This window comes from Corvus cornix, chromosome 8 (genome assembly GCF_000738735.6).
Source record: "Corvus cornix cornix isolate S_Up_H32 chromosome 8, ASM73873v5, whole genome shotgun sequence".
In the NCBI taxonomy this organism is placed as follows: domain Eukaryota; kingdom Metazoa; phylum Chordata; class Aves; order Passeriformes; family Corvidae; genus Corvus; species Corvus cornix.
Genome location: NC_046338.1, coordinates 7,856,590 through 7,875,554, shown reverse-complemented (window position 1 = coordinate 7,875,554; position 18,965 = coordinate 7,856,590). Strand labels below are relative to the sequence as shown.

The window sequence follows — 18,965 nt, the reverse complement described above, 5'->3', positions numbered from 1 at the left end:
CTTGGAAGGCATTAACTCTACTTCACACTGGAGTGCTGTTAAAGCCAGCATGGCAAGAGACTATAACCCTGTAAACATATGTTGTGTATTAGATTCTGATCTGGCAGCTTGCCTTAATTTTGGTTTTTTAACGCTCCAGCTAGTTCCAAATACACTTCCATGTTTGTGTTCCAACAAATGAGCAAAAGGCACAATGCTTGAGCGACGGGGACACAGGAATGCACTGGACTATAGTCAGTTAAAAAAAAAAGCCTCCATTAGTATTGGCACATCAGGCAGAGGATAACAAAAATATCAGCAAATTCTTTTTTCTATCCCTTTCTCCAAGGTTTTTGGTTTTTTTTCCAGTGTGGACTTCACAGCTGCTGAGAACTGTAACGATTTTAGTCTCTTCTATCTGATCTATCAACATGGACAGAAGTGACAAGAGAACACCTTTCCAGACAATTTTGTGATTCCCAGCTCCTCACCGAAAAAGCAGCCCACAGAGCATCCTCTGAATAGCAATTAGCCTGGGTCCCTGTAGGTGCAGACGAAGAAATTCTTTCGAGAGGCATTTCAGACTGCTCAGGATTGAGAGTTCCGGCTCATATAAACAAACACTGTTACAAGAGGCAAAGTTGATATGGATTTATGCAAGGAATGCATAGACTGAATAAGCAATTTGATAATTAACGGAGTTGACAGGCACTTTCCAATAGTACTCAAGTACGTGCAGACTGAATGGTTTCATATACAAGCTGAACCAAAGACAGTATTAATTTTTAACCCATTTTATACCTAATCACTCAGATGAAGGAAACACATGCATTTTTTCCCTCTTGGGTATTAGTCTTGACCTCCCAAAGCCTGACTATTGGGACATAAATCCTTTGCACTTAGTAGTATTGCACACAACAAACCTGCAGATGCCTTGTACAGGATGATCTTTCTCTTAAAGACCTTTTGAAGAATGAACTTTTGATTACTTTCTGAATATTGATTACTTCTTTTATGTCCCACAGCTTAAATGCAGCAGTTTTGCTCTTAACAACGAACTGAGAGCTTAGTTGCATGAGTTCAGGGAATTTCTGAAGAGCCCCTCTTGACTAAAAGGAAATTTCTTTTATTACTGGCTTCCAAGCAAGCCAAACCACTGCTCCTACAAGCCCAGCTGCAGAAACTAAAGATGCTTAGCAAGGTCTTGAGCAAAGCACTGTCCCACCTGGCAGGAGATGATGGTAATTCATTGTGCATGGAAGACATTGTGACATTTTGAACTGCACAGGGAAAAAAGAGCAGTAATGTAACTGCTCCCACACAGGAATGAGATACTCAATGTTTTCTCAGGCTGGAACAGGCTCAGGGATGATGCCTTGATCTGTTTCACAACTTCACCCCTCTTAGGATCAGGAAACAGGCTTCTAATACATTTGGTTTATGTTCTCATATCCTAGACAACAGAATAATCTCCTAAAGGTTATGTCCACAGAAACCACCTATGGAAACAAGATTTGGTCAGGCTTTCCTTACCCCACACTCTCCTTCTCCTTTAGTGACAAAATCAAAAGCAAGACCAAGACAACCACTTTCTAACGCCTCCATAAAGAAATTGAGAAAAGGGGCTATATGGAAACACATTGTCTCCAGTCATATTGAAACTGCAGGTAATTGGAAAACATCTATTGAATGATCCCAGTTCTCCAGCAAGAGGTAGATGAACTGTCAAATGGAGTTAGATTTGAGGTGCTTCAGGCCCATTATTCTGCCCAGCTCAACAGCAGACACCTAGGAAAGAATATATTAAATATATCCTCTGTTAAAAGCCTTGTAGATGGGGCAGAATTCTGGCAGCCTGCTGGGAACCCAGCAGCAAGTCAACTTGCTACGACTATTCAAACATCAAATGACACAGTGCTGCCTGCTAAGTGCCCCCCACTCCAACTCCAGCTGCAGCTGCCTTTGAAGAAAGGTGCAATGCCTTCTGCATAGATGTACACGCCGAATAAAGTCTTTTAAAGTACGTGAGAAAGAAAACTGTCATCAAAATGTACCAAGCAATTACGGGTCGAAGGTTGAACTATTATTACTTCATGCCCTCCCATTCCCCTCCCCTCCAGGGTGGGAAGAAAGGGGGAGGATTATTCATTTGTATTCAAGCACTTCATTAATGTTTATAAGAGAATCCAAACATGCAAGCAAAACAAGGACGAAACACTCGCGCCAGACGTGTGATGCGATAAATGTCACTGGAGCAAATATTTAGATCTGTTTACAGAGAGGCCTATTAAGTCCTTTTTGAAAAGCTGTGCAGTGTTGTGGCTTGGTCTCTGCCTAGCAGCTCCAGCGTAAACACATGGAAGATGGCTAAGTCTCTCTCTCTCATTTTGTTATGACATCTGGAAACCTAAGGAGGTCGGGAGAAGCCAACTGGCTGCCCTGCTGCGATGTCTAGCTACAGGGTCTGCCTGTTGAATGATGGCAGGACATGTAAAGTGGAACTGCTGAGTTCTCCAGCCTGTGCCACAATCAGTGGATTTTCAACACAATAATCCCTCAACAAAGGTTGTTGCAACACACAAGCCCTTGGTTCATTGCTAATGATGCAAGTCTATGCTCTCTGCCGTTTTTCAAGATCATTTGCATTTGAGAAAATCAGTTCCATTAGGAGCTAAAATAGCAAAGAGGGGTGGAGTCACTCTATTCACCACGGGATGAAGATGCGTCCCACAATCCCTTGCCCAAAGAGCTGTAGGTCCTGAAGTTCACAAACAGCCTGGACTTCTCCAGATGTCCCCTTCACATCACCATCTCATCAACTCTAGCCCCTGGGCATACAAATATTTCTTTTTCTATGAGTACTAAATAAGTTTAAAGGTGTAAGAGAAATTTATAGATGGAAAAATCATAGTCTTAGCCCCAGATGTGGTAATGCATTTGGGATATTTTAGCCTCTGAAGTCATGCCTCAGTTTCCAACACGTTACATAAGGCCTACAGGTATAAAATTGTCCATGTTGTGTATACAAAGACTCAGGGTTCCTTATCCAGGTGCCCAGCTTGCTTCCCTGCTGTTTTGATGGAATGGTGCTCAGGCCATACAGATATGCAGGACTCTGGAGAGTGACCCTCAAGTGGTGCTGGCTGAATTGAAACACTTTTAGTTTGAAACTCTCCTTCTGACTTAGTGAGTTTAGTTCACTTGTTTCAATGGCATCAAAAATTCAACATGAAATCACAAGTAACTCTACTCAGTCTGGTTTTTTAGCCTAACAAAATCACAAATAAATTAGAAGAATATTGACTAACATTTCTTTTCTCTCTCATTCCCTGAATAAATTTGTCTACATGAAATTCCTTTCTGCATAAACCAGGAGGAAAGACAACTTGCCCAGTTTCAAGAGATGCAGTTTTGGGTTCCCAATACAAGGATTGCCAACTTGTTTGATTTGTTTTAACGGGAACTACACTGAGCTTTGCCCCAGAGAACAGAAGAACAGGTGCCAAGTGTTTCGGGAATCTCCCATGGTAATATTCCAAGCTATACCCTCAGGTCTAAGCACTCTCAGGAAAACACACCTCTTCCTTCCCTGACTGATAGTGATGGATTATTGATGTGACAGTTGCTAAACTTGTTGTTCTCTTAAAAAGTGTACAAAGGTTGTGATACTTCATGTTTTAGAAGAACAGAAGAATTCATGCAACCATCCAGCCGAACAGTAAATAAACATTGGTTGTCCCTACTGTGTAACAGGGATCAGTCTTTTCAGACTTAAGCATCCAAGAGAACTTTTTTTTCTGCTTAAGTTCTCCCTTCTGATTAGTGTCCCTGATTAATTCTTGCAGAAAATGCACAACAGCTTAGTGGCTAGGTCTCAAACCATGGTCCCTTCCATGATGCTACATTTAGCTGCTATTCTCTGCTTTTTGGTGTGTTTTACTGCTCTTAATATACCAGACTCGTCAGGAGTGCCAGGCCTCAAAATCTTGTCAGTAGCATGCCAAACATCCACAAGGAAGAGAGAGGAATACCTTGCCGTACTCTTGTTTAGCTACCTCCTGCTTTGGAGCTAACCCTTGGGTTATTTACATTGCGTGACCTTGAGATAAATGGCATTTGGCAGGCCACTAGGTGACTCTGTGTTTCAAATCAAACATTCTCAGTTTCTCCCACACTGGCAATGGGAATAATTCCTGAATGCTTTTTTGGGGGTGTTTCTTTCCATCTCATTGCCTGCCACGGAGCTTTTTGGTAACTACGTCAGAGTTGGTGAACTCTAGCTTGACTTTCTTGTTAGACTCAAGTACCAAGTGGTGTGTGTGGTTTTCTTCCGTGGTTTGGTGTGTATGTGTGTGTGTGTATTTTCTCCTTGTCCCAAAGTGTCTGCACCGCTGGTATTAGAGCTACAGTTGTTCTATATATAAAGCAAAGATCCCTTGAATGATCTGCCAAAGGCTTTATCTATGAACAATCTTTGTCTGTACTTGCTTTGCCGTTAACCAGTTTTGACTCTACTCCATAATGGCTGGAGTTGCTTTGCCTTAACTGATATGTATCAAAGAGAAATGCTAAAATTAACTGCTCATGAACTGTGTCCAGGATGTTAGATTAACTCATGTGGAATCCTTCAGTGAACAAACTGATTTATGATGTGTTATGACATTGTTATTTGATGTGTTGCACAACTAAATTTTAAAAAATGAAGAGCGCTCCATTAATAAGAGATAAATCTTTCCAATGTAATTCAAATGAATCTGCAACAACTTTAGAGAGAGTGTGATAAGGGATCTTGTGTGAGTTTAGTGATTGTGTTTTGCATTCTTAGGAATATCTTCCACTGGGATCTCTTTGTCAGTAATGACAAAACCCATCCAAAATATGCCAAAATACGACACCTTTTGGGAGACTGTAGCTCTTTGTACTTCCTAAAATAGAGAAGGCTACTACTACAAGTGCTTCCCAACAACTAATACTTCCAGCTTTGAGAATGTACAAATGCATCAATGATGCTTTCTCTCCACTTCCATGATTTGCTGAAGCCCCTACAGGGTACATCTGTTCGAAGCTTATCCAGCCATAGTTAACACACAGCAAGTGCTCAGAACAGTCAGTTTCACTTTCAGGAAGAAAAACCCACCTTTATACATTTAGATATAAATTGAATATTTTTTTTAAGCATGCACTATTCCATTACTGGAACATGAACCAGTTCAAATGCTGACCTTAAACTACGAAGTTTCTAGAGTGTGTTTCAGATGACTACAGGTTAAAGGCTCAGATCTCTCTGGATACCCAGCTTCAACAAAAATGCCTTTGAAAACGAGCTTGAGTTATATACTGTACAGTATGTCTCATTTCACAGCCAAGCCACTCAAGTTAATACAGAAAATCTTCTCTGGCCTCACACAATTAGCTGGGTAAAAAGCTGGTCAGTGCCAGTCTGCAGACAGGGACAAGCTGATCTATAAAGCTGGACAGTGTTTCATGCCTGCAAAGCCTCTGAACTTCATCTTGCCACCAAAACACCTGGATTATTTCAGGATAGTATAACCTGGTCTCATGGACTGATGAGGTATTTTCTTGCTGCTATTCTGTAAATGGAAAGGAGAAATGCTAAGGAGCTGAACTGCATCCCAGTTGTTCAAAGGCTAAGCCATGTAAGAATTGGTTTGGCCGTACCTTTGTATTAGAAACTTGACTTTGTTCAATTCTGGGTGTGAGTTACCTTCTCCAGCAGGCAAATAATGAGCTTTTCTGAGAATGTTCTTTCTAGCTTTTTCCTGTATTAATCAGGAAATTCATTATGAAAAAGAAGGGCTTTTTGTATCATTAACTCTTATAAAAACAGTTATGTTTAGGCCCTTTAGCATACTTGCACCTCTCCTGCATCTGTGATATCGCAAAAATAAAGAATTACCTCAGCTTGAAAGCAAACCACAACTTATGATCCCATTTGACTCCCAGTATGTCAGGACCAGTTCCTCTCATGGTGTATGGCTTAGCACTTTCACAATTAATAGTGCTATGATGATTTTACCAGTACTTGAGAACCAATGAGACACATTGGGGGTCCCATCACACTTCTTTCTGGAATAACATTTATCTCAATGATCATTTCTAAAACCGTGAATTAGTCACATGCCAGGAATACAAAGACCTTCAAAAATTTGGGCAAATCACGCTTTTGCCCTCTCCCCCTCTGCTGACTCTGCAAACTCCTGCACTGTGAGCATTTGGTCTCACATTTAAATAAATATTCCCCATCACTATTATGCTGTCACCTGTAATAGGAAAAGGCTGCAAGAAATCAAAGGAAAGCTAAATTTGTGCAGTGGCAGAAAGCGTACAGAGAATAATCAGTCTTCATGGTGATTGTTAACAAAAGTGAGGAAGCCTAATGGAGACCTTGGATTTAGTACAGTCTCTAAAATATTGAGGGGATACTTTCAAGACACAGAACCACCTACTTGAAAGAAATACTTTCCCTGTGTTCCTCGTAACTTGACTTTTATTAAAATGGAAAGAGGTTAGAAAACTGCAAGATTTGTTTCCTTTTACTCATTCCTTGGCACACTAAGGGAGTCTGATGAATATTGCTTTGCTCTATGAAGGCAGCTTCTTCTCTGTTTTATGTATTGGAGATATCTGTGTCTCCCAACAGGTGCCCCAACACAAGAGTTAGGGTACAAGCAGCAAGTTTAATTAAATCTGGGGAAAACATAAAGCATTTACTGCTATTTTCTTAATTATGTTGATAGAGCTAACCCACTGCTAATTCCCAGCTTTTCGCCCCATCTTAGCTAACTCCTGTTTTGCAGGGACACCCAAGTATGAAGAACCTCTGGACTGGAATTCATGTGGAAGGCTTTGTAACTTCCACACTATCTGAGCCTAGGAAAAGAAGAAATCAGAATAGTTTCCTCTTCTTTTTTTACAATCCTTTCTTTGTGTGCTACTTGGAGTTTCTGGGAATGGTTCAGTGTTACCCCTGGCTTCAAGGGACACTCTGGAATGGGTACAACACACAAGATTTGGTCTTTCGCTTCTAACACTGCTACCCACCAGCATGGGCTGCAATCCTGATTTTGAAGAATCGCTTTTGACATCTGCAAGACTCTTCAACCCCTCAGTGTTGTTGCAGTGCCTGGACAGAGGTGATCAGCAGTGGTCCACTGATAATAAATCTAATTACAGTATTTCAGGGATGATGATTTCTTCAGGTATAACTGGCCTATGGGAGTCTATGCATGATGAGAAATGGGGCGTCCAGGACTATACTAAATGACCCTCAGAGTGGAAAATCTTGGGCCTTTGATCTCATTCAAACTAAAAATAATTTTGCTAATGAGCCTACTCAAGTCATACAATATCCATTTCAAAATGCTGAGCACATGGTTTTAATTTACAGTTTTTACCAACCTTCATTTATATTGTGCTAGAAGTTCTGAAATGACTTGCACCAGAAGCTCTAAAATATTGGAAATCCAAATATGAAGGACTACTGTTGGAATAAGTTAGTGATAAAAGCAGCGAACATGAGTGTGAATTCCTGCTTGAGCTTCTGACAGGTATTAAACAGGTCACCTTTTATTCTCTGTGCCTTTAAATATCAATTAGATCCAATAAACAGTAACAATAATACAAGGTAGCTTGAGGACCAGAAAAAGCAAATCCATGGAGACACCATAACTACCAGCTGTTGTGATGGATACAACCAGCTTACAGTTTAGTCGCATGTCTGCTCCCGCTCCCTAGAGAACATAGTCTTGCTCCAATCCCAGCCAAGAACTGAGGTATTAAGTTCAAACACTGGTATCTGCAGTTTTAAGCTCTGCAGGCACCAGTTTAATTTCTGGTGTCTCAACCAAGCTGGAAACTGTAATGGTCTTTCTTTGGGTTACAGAAAGAGTATTAAGTTCACAAATTGCTGCAATGTTCAGAAATAAATGTCTTCGTAATTACAACCTAGAAACAATTTGAGAGCTTCACAAAGATACTGAAATTTTGTCATCAACCCACAGTGCCTTCTGCAGATTTAAAGGATAGTGGCCATCAAGCATTTGTACTGGTTGTCTGCTTGGAAGAGGGATTTGGTGAAGTGTGAGAACACCAGGCAGATAAGTTTCCCTGCAAAATGGGGCTCTTTTAACATTGACCCTTGAAAGTTAAAAACAGTGAAGTTTCTAAACACCAGTCATTGCTGAAAATCTCTTTTTGAGATTTTTGTGCTACAACCTAAACACTGTGCTCTGGGGAACTCAGCTTACAACTGTAAGCTGTAAGTTTCATCCAAGTAGGCAGGGAACCTCACTAACAGGACCAAAAGATGAAAGAAATCACACCAAGTTCACATGGCTCAATCAGTAACACTGTGATTTCTTCTGCCTTTTACCTGTCTCATCAACTCCTAATGACAGTGAAAAGATTAATAAGGGTTTGCAGTGCAAAGCCCAGCACAGGGGAAACCTGTTATTTTACAGTATGTCCCTCTGAAGTCCCTAAATATGCTTTGCCAGGAGCCCTGCCACTGATCTCCTCTCTGCAGGAGTGCAAGGTGAGTGAGTGCCCTTGCTTAAGATCATTTCTGGCCTTTGCAATCCAGGAACCTCTGACTCACCCGAATGATGTGGGCTGGCTTTATAACGTGGATTGCTACTCACTGGGGAGCTGAGGGGAGGCTGTTAAAGACTTTCTGAGGACTGTAGGCTGCACTATACTTGAAGTTGAGGTTTTTAAGGTCAATGGTTCATTCTGTTTATAAGCAAAGCACCCTGGGCCTGGAGGAGAATCCTGACTGCTGCTGCAACAGCATCACAAAGTGACAGCAAATAACAAACATATTGCAAATCACTGTGAAAATACCATTTACCAAACAGGGGCTTTTGCACCTACTGGGTGAGCAGCTCCGAGGTGGCAAACACACACAGAAAAAATGGCACAGTTCTGCTATTTGACTTCTATACACTGGTAATGTTAAGCTGCCTCAGGTACAGTAGGGACTCCCTTGAGTGTCAGACTGTTTTCTGAGGATTCTTCCCTTTCAAGGCTCATCTTATAAAGATGTAATTCCTGCCTAATACCAGTCACAAGCAGCACCCATAATTTTGCAAATAAATCAACCAGCAGAATCCTCCAGACCTACTCGTGGGAGGCAGGTACACCTGCCTTGGGCTTGGATGTTACCAAGGGAGGTGTGAAGGATCAGAGGGAAAGGAAGGGCTCATACCTGACCTGTTGTACAAACACTTCTGGCAGTTATATACACAATAAATACAGCAGATGAATTGCCAGTTGCCCCTCAAGCCATCATTAGTGACTGGCTGCTTGCTTAATAGGCACCAAATGCCTGGATGAGCCTTCCAAAGGGCTGTGGGGCAGGAGCACACAGTCACTGGCTGTGCAGAGCAACACCTACAGGTGGGTACAGCTATAAAACGTCAGCTGCTGATCCTTTCAGGTGTTACTGCCACTGCTGGAGTTTTAATACCTGCATAGTTTCATCCTCAACAGTTCCCCTGGTGAAGACATAAAGCAGCTCCCACTAGTATTTAAAGGCAGTTAAATGGAAGGATTTCTATTTCTGCTGTATGAATTTCTACCCTGAGGTTAATTTTGCTGGGGGAATTTGTTTACCCTGGGGCACAAGAGGGTGAAGGGAGTGATAGCTTAACAAAAGCCAGCAAGCTGAAAACTATGTGCACTATGTATAGCTATGTGTAATCAAACCCTTTAACAACATCTCTTTCACAAACATTCAGCAGTCAAAACAGGTGATGCTGTTTTTGATGACTCCTGCTCTCTTCATGAAGCCTGAAATTCTCTAAAAGCAAGAAGGTGCCATTTCTACTATGCAAAAGCCACTTTTATTTCAAAAATTAAAAAAAAAAAAACCAGTATTACTCCTTCATATAAACTATACAGACTATCAAAAGTCAGCTAGCTCTGAAACTGAACCCTTTAATCCAGTTTAGAAAACTATGATCCCGGATCTTTCATTATAACAAACAAGTAAATTTCTGTTGGAAGTCAGTTACACTGGTCCTGTCAGCTTAGAGAACCCCAGCTTTGTGATCACAGAAATGTTTCGTTTTTCAAGGAGACAGGGCAGATTGAGCAGAGAGTCCAGGATGTGGCCCTGCCTGTATATCACTGTGTATATTACTGTTTTGCCACTGAAGGTCCAGCTTCGAGGCTGCACAGCTGTCAGTGACCAAACATGATGGACCACCCATCGGCCTTTTATTAACCAGCACTTGTTCCCCCCTCTAATCCTATCACCAGAGTAATCAAAGCTGCCATGTCCTAGGGTTTGATGGAACAGCAGGACCTGGGAAATGAAGGCTGATTTTGTTAACAAAGTCATTCCTGCCCCATGATTGCTGTCTCATTGGTAGAAAGCGGGGAGATGAGGTTTATTTGTGCAGAGAATGAGGCGGCAAAGAAATGAAAGGGGGAGAATGGTGAAGTGTGAAGTTTAATCTGGCACAGTCTGAGGTTTCTTTCTTTGAGGCGGTCTCTGATCCAATCAACACTGGTTTGATATTTAACATCTCCCCCTGCAGTCGGAAATGATAGCAGCTGGAGGAGACCAGAGTCGGGGCTTCCCAAACAGCCAAGGGGGAGAAAAGGAGGTGCTGGCAGCTCCCCACCAGCCTCACAGCTTCCCCACCAACAGGCTGGCATGAAGCTGGACCCTGACACAAAATTTTCCCTATGAATCTTGGAATTCAGGGCATCTGCAATGAGCTGAATGCAGACTGTCCCTGAGGAGAGCAAGCTCGGGATGGGATGGGAGAGGGATTTTAGTTCTAATGCACAGGAAGGGCTATGAACACTGTCTGGGACTGGGGATCCTGCTGAGAAACAGGATCAAACACAAGCAAGGGATGCCACCCACCTCCCCAGGGAACAGGAGTTTGGGTAGAGGAGTAAGACCTTCCCCTTGCTGATGGTACAGACCTTCAGTGGGGACACACTGCAATCACTCCAGGGTGATGGGGGTCCCATGACAGCCCTGGGTCATCAGGGAGGATGCAACAGACCTGAGCAGCTGCAGGAGCCACCATCAAAGTTCTCCTTACTCCAACAACAGCCTGGGGAGAGCTTCCCATCATTGACCCACATGAGGGTCCCAAAGAAGAGAGAAAACTTAGCCCTATCCCCAGCTGGCCCTCAGAGGGCACATGGAGGAGTGCTCACAGTCAGTCACGGCTGCAGGGCCTCTGCCAGGATTCCACGAGAAGGCCTGGAACGCCATCTGCCCCTCATCAGTCCTCAGTCCTGGCCAACTTGATTTTGCCCTTTTCTGGCCACTCTCTACATAAATATCAGTGCTGTCAGACAGACTCGTCTGCTTCCTCTTCTTCACTTGCCTCAGCTCTTTCTGTTCCCACCTTCCATGAAAACCCTGAAACTTCAAATACAAGGAGCAGTGAAATTTCAACCTGACCCAAACCTGCTATGAATTCCCCTGCATCCAGGCTCCCAACACAGCCTTCTGCTGTGATTCCAACACCTTGACAACCAGCTCTACCATAGCCAGTGCCTGGACTTTGAGTGACCAGCAGCTGCCAGAGTCCCAGGAGGTGGGATAACATTCCCCCCCCGGGATCCAAGCAGGAGAGCGGCCAGTCAAGGGGAAGCAGGAGGATGGGAGTGATGTGGCAAAGCAGCAGGAAACACTGCACAGAGATTTCAGGGGGAGCAGAGCATCAAACTACAAAGTTTCGGGGTTTACAACAGAAAACAATGCTCCCTGCTCTACCTGCAGGAGCTGGCTCTCCAGGAAGCAGCTAATTATATGAGCCACCCTAATCTTTTTACCCAGCTAAGACAATCAACATTTCAAAGCCACGCACAGAACGTTTCAAAGATCGTTCCTGGTCAAAAATGCAAGTGTATCCACTTTCTTTCAGAGCAGATCAAAACCAAGTACCACACCGGGACCACTCCTAGATTTCCTCCTCCTCACGGTATCAGATTAACAGATTTGGTGTATGTAGTCAGATTAAATATTTGCAGTAGCACAAAGCTGCCTTTGAGGGGAAGAACTAGGGAAAAAAAGCTTTTTTTGTCTTTTTTTTTTAATTTGCTTAGGGCAAAAATACTGGACTTTGGGGACGTGGGAAACAAAAGCATTGACATGATTCAGCAAAGTACAGTCTTAAAACCTGAATTCTGAATGCAGAAATAATGTGCAGTATTCCTGTAATAGTAATGCTGAAAACAGGTAAAAAACCACTGATGCCCTTAGCAGGTTTGGGACTGTAACTTATCACAGATGTTCTCATCAAACTGTGCAAACACCCCGCGAGACAAAAGCTGCTCAATTTCTGATTTCCATTTTAGTGTGTTTTAATTATGTGTTACTTAAGGAAGGCTCCAAGACCTGGAATTGGGAGGTGAAACCTTGCAATAGTAATCCACTCCACTAAATTAGCACAGTAATACACCAAGCAGTAGGACTGCTAGACGGTGTGATAACATTACAAATTACTATTGTTAAACAACTAGCCAGGTGTCAGGATGCATGAAATCTAGAGGAAGCAAGAAAATAAATACCTGGTTTGTTTTGTTTAATTTTGTCTCCTGTTGTTCTGGTGGCCCTGTTCCCAGAAAAAGCTTCAATCTAGGAAAAAATCCTCCTGAACACACATCTATTTCAGCAACTTTGTCAATTCTCTCTAACAATTAAAATGGAATGCATTTTTTTAAACAGCACAAATGTTTTGCACAAATGACTGTCTTTTACTTGCCAATAGCAGTAATACCTTTGCTGTTCTTTTTCAGATTATTTTTGGAGCAAAATGAATGGGAAATTTTTGTTTCTATTTAAAACTTGGAGAGAAACACAATTATGGTAAGAGCAGCAGTGAGTTTTGTACTCTGTCCCTTTTCCTTTCTCTGTTGCTCACTCTCTCTAAAGAGAAAAAAATGTAGCATGATTCACATTTAAAAGGCTTCCAAGTGGTACATTTTTAACCAAGTGCTTTCATGTGCTTGATTCTCACTGCCATTTTTAACTTAATACAACTAAACACTATTGGACGTCTGCAATGGTTAATTATTTTTACCTCACCTTAAAGAAGGGGTTCAACAGAGAGGATAGGCACTTAAACCTTTCAGACAGAACAGTGTAAAACGAATTCCTTGGTTTGGATGTGTGTTAATTAATGCAAGGGTCCTGAGGGGCTTTATTTTAATTATTTTTGTTGATAAACAAGAAAATTCATTCGAAAGTGCTTGCAACAATCTCCTCTGAAGGCTGTATGTAAAGACTCCTAGTTAAAATACTGGATGAACCAAATGTTACTGAAAGCCAGACTTTTTCCCCTTAAAATAGTTCCCACCGGACTTCAGGGGAGCAGGGGGTGAAGGCACTCTAAGGACATTTTAATCACACTGAAGATCAGTCCTTTAATCCTTATTCCCACATCACTAAGAATTTTTTTGGTCAAAGGAGGACAGTAAAATAAGGCTGGAAATAGACTGATCCAAAACTAATGACAAAAAGCAGGTTAAAAATGAAATATCATAGCAGTAACTGACACCACCTTAAATCTCCCCTGGATTATTTGTTTTCTTCCACACACATTCATTTCCTCAATTTCTAGTAAATCTCATTTCACATAAACAGTTCCACAAAGCAAAGTCAATAGCTGTTACTGTGTTCCTGATTAATCCACTGAAATGAAATAGATCTCATGGCTTAGTATTTGGTTGTTTAAAGCTAAATCCACTGAAAGAATTCCGGAGTCCAGTTACACCAATAACTTTTGTTTCTTAGCCTACGTCTTTTTCTTTCTGCTGAAATTTACCTGTTCTAAAGTGAAATAAACCCATGCATATTGCACACTTAATTTCCCCCAGTACAAGGACAACATGAGTCACTTTGTTTTGACCCAGAGTGACCACTATAAAGACGAGTGACAGTTTACATGTACTTAAATCAATTTGAACAATGTCGAAATTTCTGTTTTCATTGTTCATGCTTCATCCTCTTCCTGACAAGTACCACAGAGCTGCTTTACTTCAAAACAAACAAACAAAAAAAGCACTTTTTACTCAGCTCCGGGACAGGATAGGAAGCATGGAAATTTCCCTCACAAGAGGCAAGCAAGCAGACACACACATTCACACCCTGGACATTTGCCTTTCAAATAAATTATACACATGATCCACGTGCAGCGCTCGCCACGCACATCACAGGGTTTCTGCAGGCAGCACTGGTCAGTGTGACAGCAAACAGGCAGCCCACCACAAAAGCTGCTGAGGCCCATGAGTGACCACCCCGCTGCAGCAGGCTTGGGGCTCACCCCCACCAACTGATGAATGTGCAAGGAGAACGGCCCCCACATCCTGGGATAACACACGAGGCCCAGAAGCCTCCTTACCTGGGAGAAGTTGAGCCCGTTCAGTGGGTGACACTGCTCCTCCACCCGTTCCACCGCACCCGTCTTCTTCTTCATCCTCTCGGCCTCTTGGGCGAGGTAGAGATCGAGCACCGGCACCCCTCTGGAGCGGATGTCCGTCTCCGTCAAGGAGTTTACCATAAGCATCACCCAGACGGGCCTCTTGCGCTCCCAGTTCCCGGCGATGGCGTTGAAGAGGTAGTCGGCATAGAGCCCTTTGCCTCGCTGGTCCGGGGTCATCCAGTGGGGCAGCATCAGCTTGATGTAGTCCAGGTGGCGTTTTAGGCGGCGGTACAACTCCCGGGGCAGCACGTCCTGCAGGTTCTCCCCGTGGGGCAGCATCTGGCAGCTGGCCAGCCCCGAGATGGTGTAAGGGTCCGTGAGGTCCAGCTCGAAGTAGACGCTGGAGCTGGCGTGGAAGGCGGCCTTGGAGTTGTCAGGGATGAAGTCCCAAACTCGCGTGTAGGGCACGTGGATGGTGCCGAAGAGATAGGCGGGGGGGTCACGGCGAATGGTCCAGAGGAAAGAGTTGAGCTCTCCTTGCTGCGGGGAAGATAGAGGGGCTGGTCAGCGATGGAGGAGCAGAAGGGCAGGAAATAGTGATGCCACCCTCGGGGCTGCCCGCAGGGCAGGAGGAGCGGGGGTCCCGCTTCTCCATCTCCTCGCACAAGCCCCACGCGGGCTCGCAGTAAGCAAAGCCGACGGGTACCATGAGGCCCGCGTGGGGTTGGGTCCCGCCGTGACCCCCCGCTCGCCCCCGCATCCCCCGGCCCCGCTCCAGCCCCGGGCCCCTCCACGGGGGACCCGCGGGGCAGCGCCGCCACACCTGCGGGGCCGCGCGCGTCCGCCCTGCGCGGGGCGGGGGGTCCCTCCGCGCGCCCCCGTCCCGCCCGCGCCCCGCGGCCCCCGCGCACCCCGCGGACACGCGCGCATCCCCCGCGGGCCGGCGCGCCCCCGGCCCGGCCCGGCCCGGCTCACCGAGCGGGGCAGGTCGCACTGCCCCGTGTCCATCTGCTCCCGCCGGGCCGCGGCGTCGGGCAGGAACCCCCCGAAGACGAAGCAGATCAGCGTCAGGTTGAGTTGCATCCCGCTTCCTCTCGGTCTCCTCTCTCTCCTTCCCAGATGAGCCTTTTTGGATTTCTAGGATCTTTTTTTTTTTTTTCCCTCCCCCTTCTCCTGCTCTTCCCCCTTTTTTTTTTTTAAGCCTTTTTTTTTTTTTTTTTTTTTTTTATTCAAACAAACTTTGCCAGTCCCATCTGCATCTGACAAGTGCAGGGGGAAGGACTGGCCGCCCCCTCCCTCCCATGCTCTCCCCCCTCCCGCCCTTTCCCACCCCCACCCCCTCTGGCTCCGGGCTTGTCAGAGGCGCTGGATGCTTTGGGGAGGACGGTTCTCATCGCCAGCCTCCGCCATGCTTTGGTGTTGCAGACCGGAGACGCTCCTTCCCGCCCCGCCGCTTCGGGAGGAGGTTGGGAGGAGAGGGGCGGAGGGGGGGAGAGAGCGGGGGGGAGAGCAGCCAGAAAATAAAAAAGTTTAAAAACAAGATTTTTTGACTTTCTTTTTTTTCTTTAACTCGGCGGCCGAGAAAGGGCTCCCGCGGCGCCTTGCTAAAGGCGGGCGGTGCTCGGCGGGGTGGCGGCGGCCCCCGCACCCCGGCCCCGCTCCGCGCTCCCCGCTCCGGAGGCCGGACCCGCGCGCCGGCGGAAAGTTCCGCGCAGCCGCCCGGGCCCGCCCGCGCCTCCCGCCGCCAGCGGCCGCCGCCAGGGGGCGATGGCGCCCCAGCGGCAGCCGCGGCTGAGGGGCGGCGGCGCTCCCCCCTCGCCCGCCCGTCCCGCGGCACCTGCGCGGCGCGTCCCGCTCGTTAAACACCAACAGCGCGAAACCGAGAAGTTCCGACAGCCCCAAACTCAATAAATGTGACAGAGTCAGTCCGACGGGGCTTGTCACGGGCAGGAACCGAGGGCAGCCGGCTCCCCGGGGGATGCCCTGCGGCGCCCCCGCTCAGCTCTCGCCGGCTGCGCTGACCCGCGCGGTCAGGACATGCCCGGCTTTCCTCGGCCCCTCCGCGCCCGGCGTGGAGGACAGGGGCACGGCGCGGGCAGCAGCATACCCCGTACCTCAGCTGTCCTCACCGGGACCCCCGCCTCCTCAGCCTCACGGGAGGGTGGAAGGAGGGAAACTTGTGTAGTTTAAAACACGCATCGCTAGCGATCCAGCTTCCACTTGGACCGAAAAGCCTCAGCAACTCGACCTGAGGGGATTCTTGGCGACGGGAGCACTTCCAGGGTCCCTGAGGGTCTGGAACCCTCTCTGGAGGTCATTGCAGAAGGCATTTGAGTTCAGCAGCTGCAACTCACACCACCTGCCGTGTGTTTAAAGGGTTTCAGAGCAGAGGACAGGCTGACAATGCCTGTCACCGTCAGATGCAAGAACTCCTGCATCTCCAGATCCATTCTGGGCAGGGATGGGAGTCAGGGTGCCGGACATAGCCCATTCTCCTTGCAGGACACTGCCCAGCCCAGGGTATCTCCCTCATCCTGCTGTGTGCAGCAGAGCCAATTTGTATCCTGGCTTTCCCATCACCTCCCTGACTGCAAACCCTTTCCAAAACCGGGAAGTTCCTCACTGTATTGACAATGATCAAAACTACCAAAATTTACGTGATGAAACACAGTCATTACTATTATGATGCATGGTGCTTGCTCTGGCAAAACTCAGAGTGGAGCCAGCAGAGTTTTGCCAATGACAGTGACAGACTCAGGCCCACTTGGATGTAAACGTGGCTTCCTGAGAGCCCCGTGGAGTCTGTGAGGGACACCAGTTGCTGTGGTGACTGATGGACAAAAGCAGCCACACAGATTACTGAGAGGCACTTCGGAACCACTGTGTGTGCACCCCTGCACACTGCTCCTGGCAAGAGCAGTTCACCACAGTGTCAGAACCAGCAGCTCCTTTCTAAGTGATGACGCTCATCCTCTTCTCTCTCCTCCCACATGTCCCAGACAGGTAAAAATCAGGCGGAATAGGGGACTGGTTTTTCTTCATTGTGTTTCTAGTTCTTTAATATTTCAAATAAATATTTCATTTTCTGGTTCCACCCTGAGAGATATGGTTCAGATAAGGGAAAAATAGAGAAGGACAGAGAGGCAGAAGTTTTTTTAGCACATAGGGTGTCCCATTGCTGCAGCACAGGATGGTCCAGTGAGACAACCGAGTTATGGCCACACTGGTGCTGGTGGCCTGGAGTCACCTGTGGCTCCGTGCTGTTGGGATAGGGAGTGGCAGCAGTGTGTGTGTGTTGCTTTGTAGGCAGTGAGTTCTCACATGGCCTCCCCACCAGCTTGCTTCCCTGGCATTGCTGGTGTGATGGCACAGGGACCGGGAGGGCAGGGCCTGGCTTCACGTACCCACGCCATCTTTCTCTCTGCAGCAGCCCCACCTTTCTCTCAAGTGTGCCTCAGCACTCGTTCTCAGCCCACCCATCCCAAATATGCAGGGTCACTGTTGGTGACAACACCTGAAATGAAGGTCCAGAGCAGGAAAGGTTGTACAGCCCATGTCCCAGCAGATACCACACGACAAGGGCTAAGTAGAGTCACAACACAGGATCCTGTTGCTTTTCCCTAAGCTGCTACAAACCTTTTAAAAGCTACAGGCTTGATGCTGTCCTGACACTGTAACACAGAACTGCATTTGCTCCAGCTGGATCAAACTCTCCTTGCATTCAGCAAGTGCCACTTCCTAAGTGGCATGGCTGCACTTGCCTGGCGTAATTGCTTTGACATGGTCTACCCTTTCTCTAGCTCCTTCCCAAATGCCTTCCAAAGCAGTGAGAGAACAGAGGGGCCTCGTCAGGAGGCTGGTATGGACATCAGGAGTGACATGACCCAGCGTCTCATGCCCTGGAGAAGACGCCTGGGAGGTCTGTGAGGATGTGAGGCCCTGCTTGGAGCTGGGTGCTGTGCTGTGAGGGAGGCGATTGCCCTCATCGATAGCGTACATATCAAAGCACTCAGGGCAAGAATAAACAAACATCTTTGGCACTGTGCTCATCTTCCATGAGCCAAAAGGCAGGTGTGTGTGTGTGTGTGTGTGTGTGTGTGTGTGAGGATAGCAAGTTTTCCAGCCGTTTCCCTGAACTCAGCCCTGATGTTGCAAGAACTGTCTAGCTCTGAAAACACGGCCTCGCCTTGATTTATGCCGCTTGTGGGTAAGATGACTAAGAAGAAGGGGGAAAAAAAAAAGAGCAGAACAGGAACAGAAATCCCAGTGGGAGCACGATGAGGGTGTGTACGGATTTGGTGGGACAGTCAGGTTGGGGAAACTGCAGCCAGAGCTTCAGGCAGTAGGCAGAGGAGACCACAAAACCACATGATGTGTGTCATGATGTTCCACCTAAGATACAAAAGCATGCCACAAGTTTTATGAAGGCAACTCTTTGGTAACAGTAAAGAAATTAATTCTTTTGTGAAATTGTAGCATTTTTTTCTCCTTCAGATGAGTTCCATATGTCCTTGTGATTTTTTACTTTTAAACACAGCAGTTTAGAACAAATCTTAAGTAACATTTAGCCTG

The 18,965-nt window shown here is 46.1% G+C and overlaps 1 protein-coding gene across 1 annotated transcript in view; it reads right to left on the bottom strand.

The window, feature by feature from the left end:
- Nucleotides 1–15,675, bottom strand: part of TRABD2B (TraB domain containing 2B) — a 266,523-nt gene extending 250,848 nt beyond the window's left edge. The window contains exons 1-2 of the mRNA XM_039556122.1: nucleotides 15,369–15,675; nucleotides 14,373–14,933 (exon numbers count right to left, since the gene is read on the bottom strand). Of these exons, the coding sequence (XP_039412056.1) occupies nucleotides 14,373–14,933; nucleotides 15,369–15,476 (669 nt within the window). The 5' untranslated portion in view covers nucleotides 15,477–15,675. The remainder of the gene's footprint in view (nucleotides 1–14,372; nucleotides 14,934–15,368) is intronic.
- Nucleotides 15,676–18,965: the final 3,290 nt, after the last annotated feature.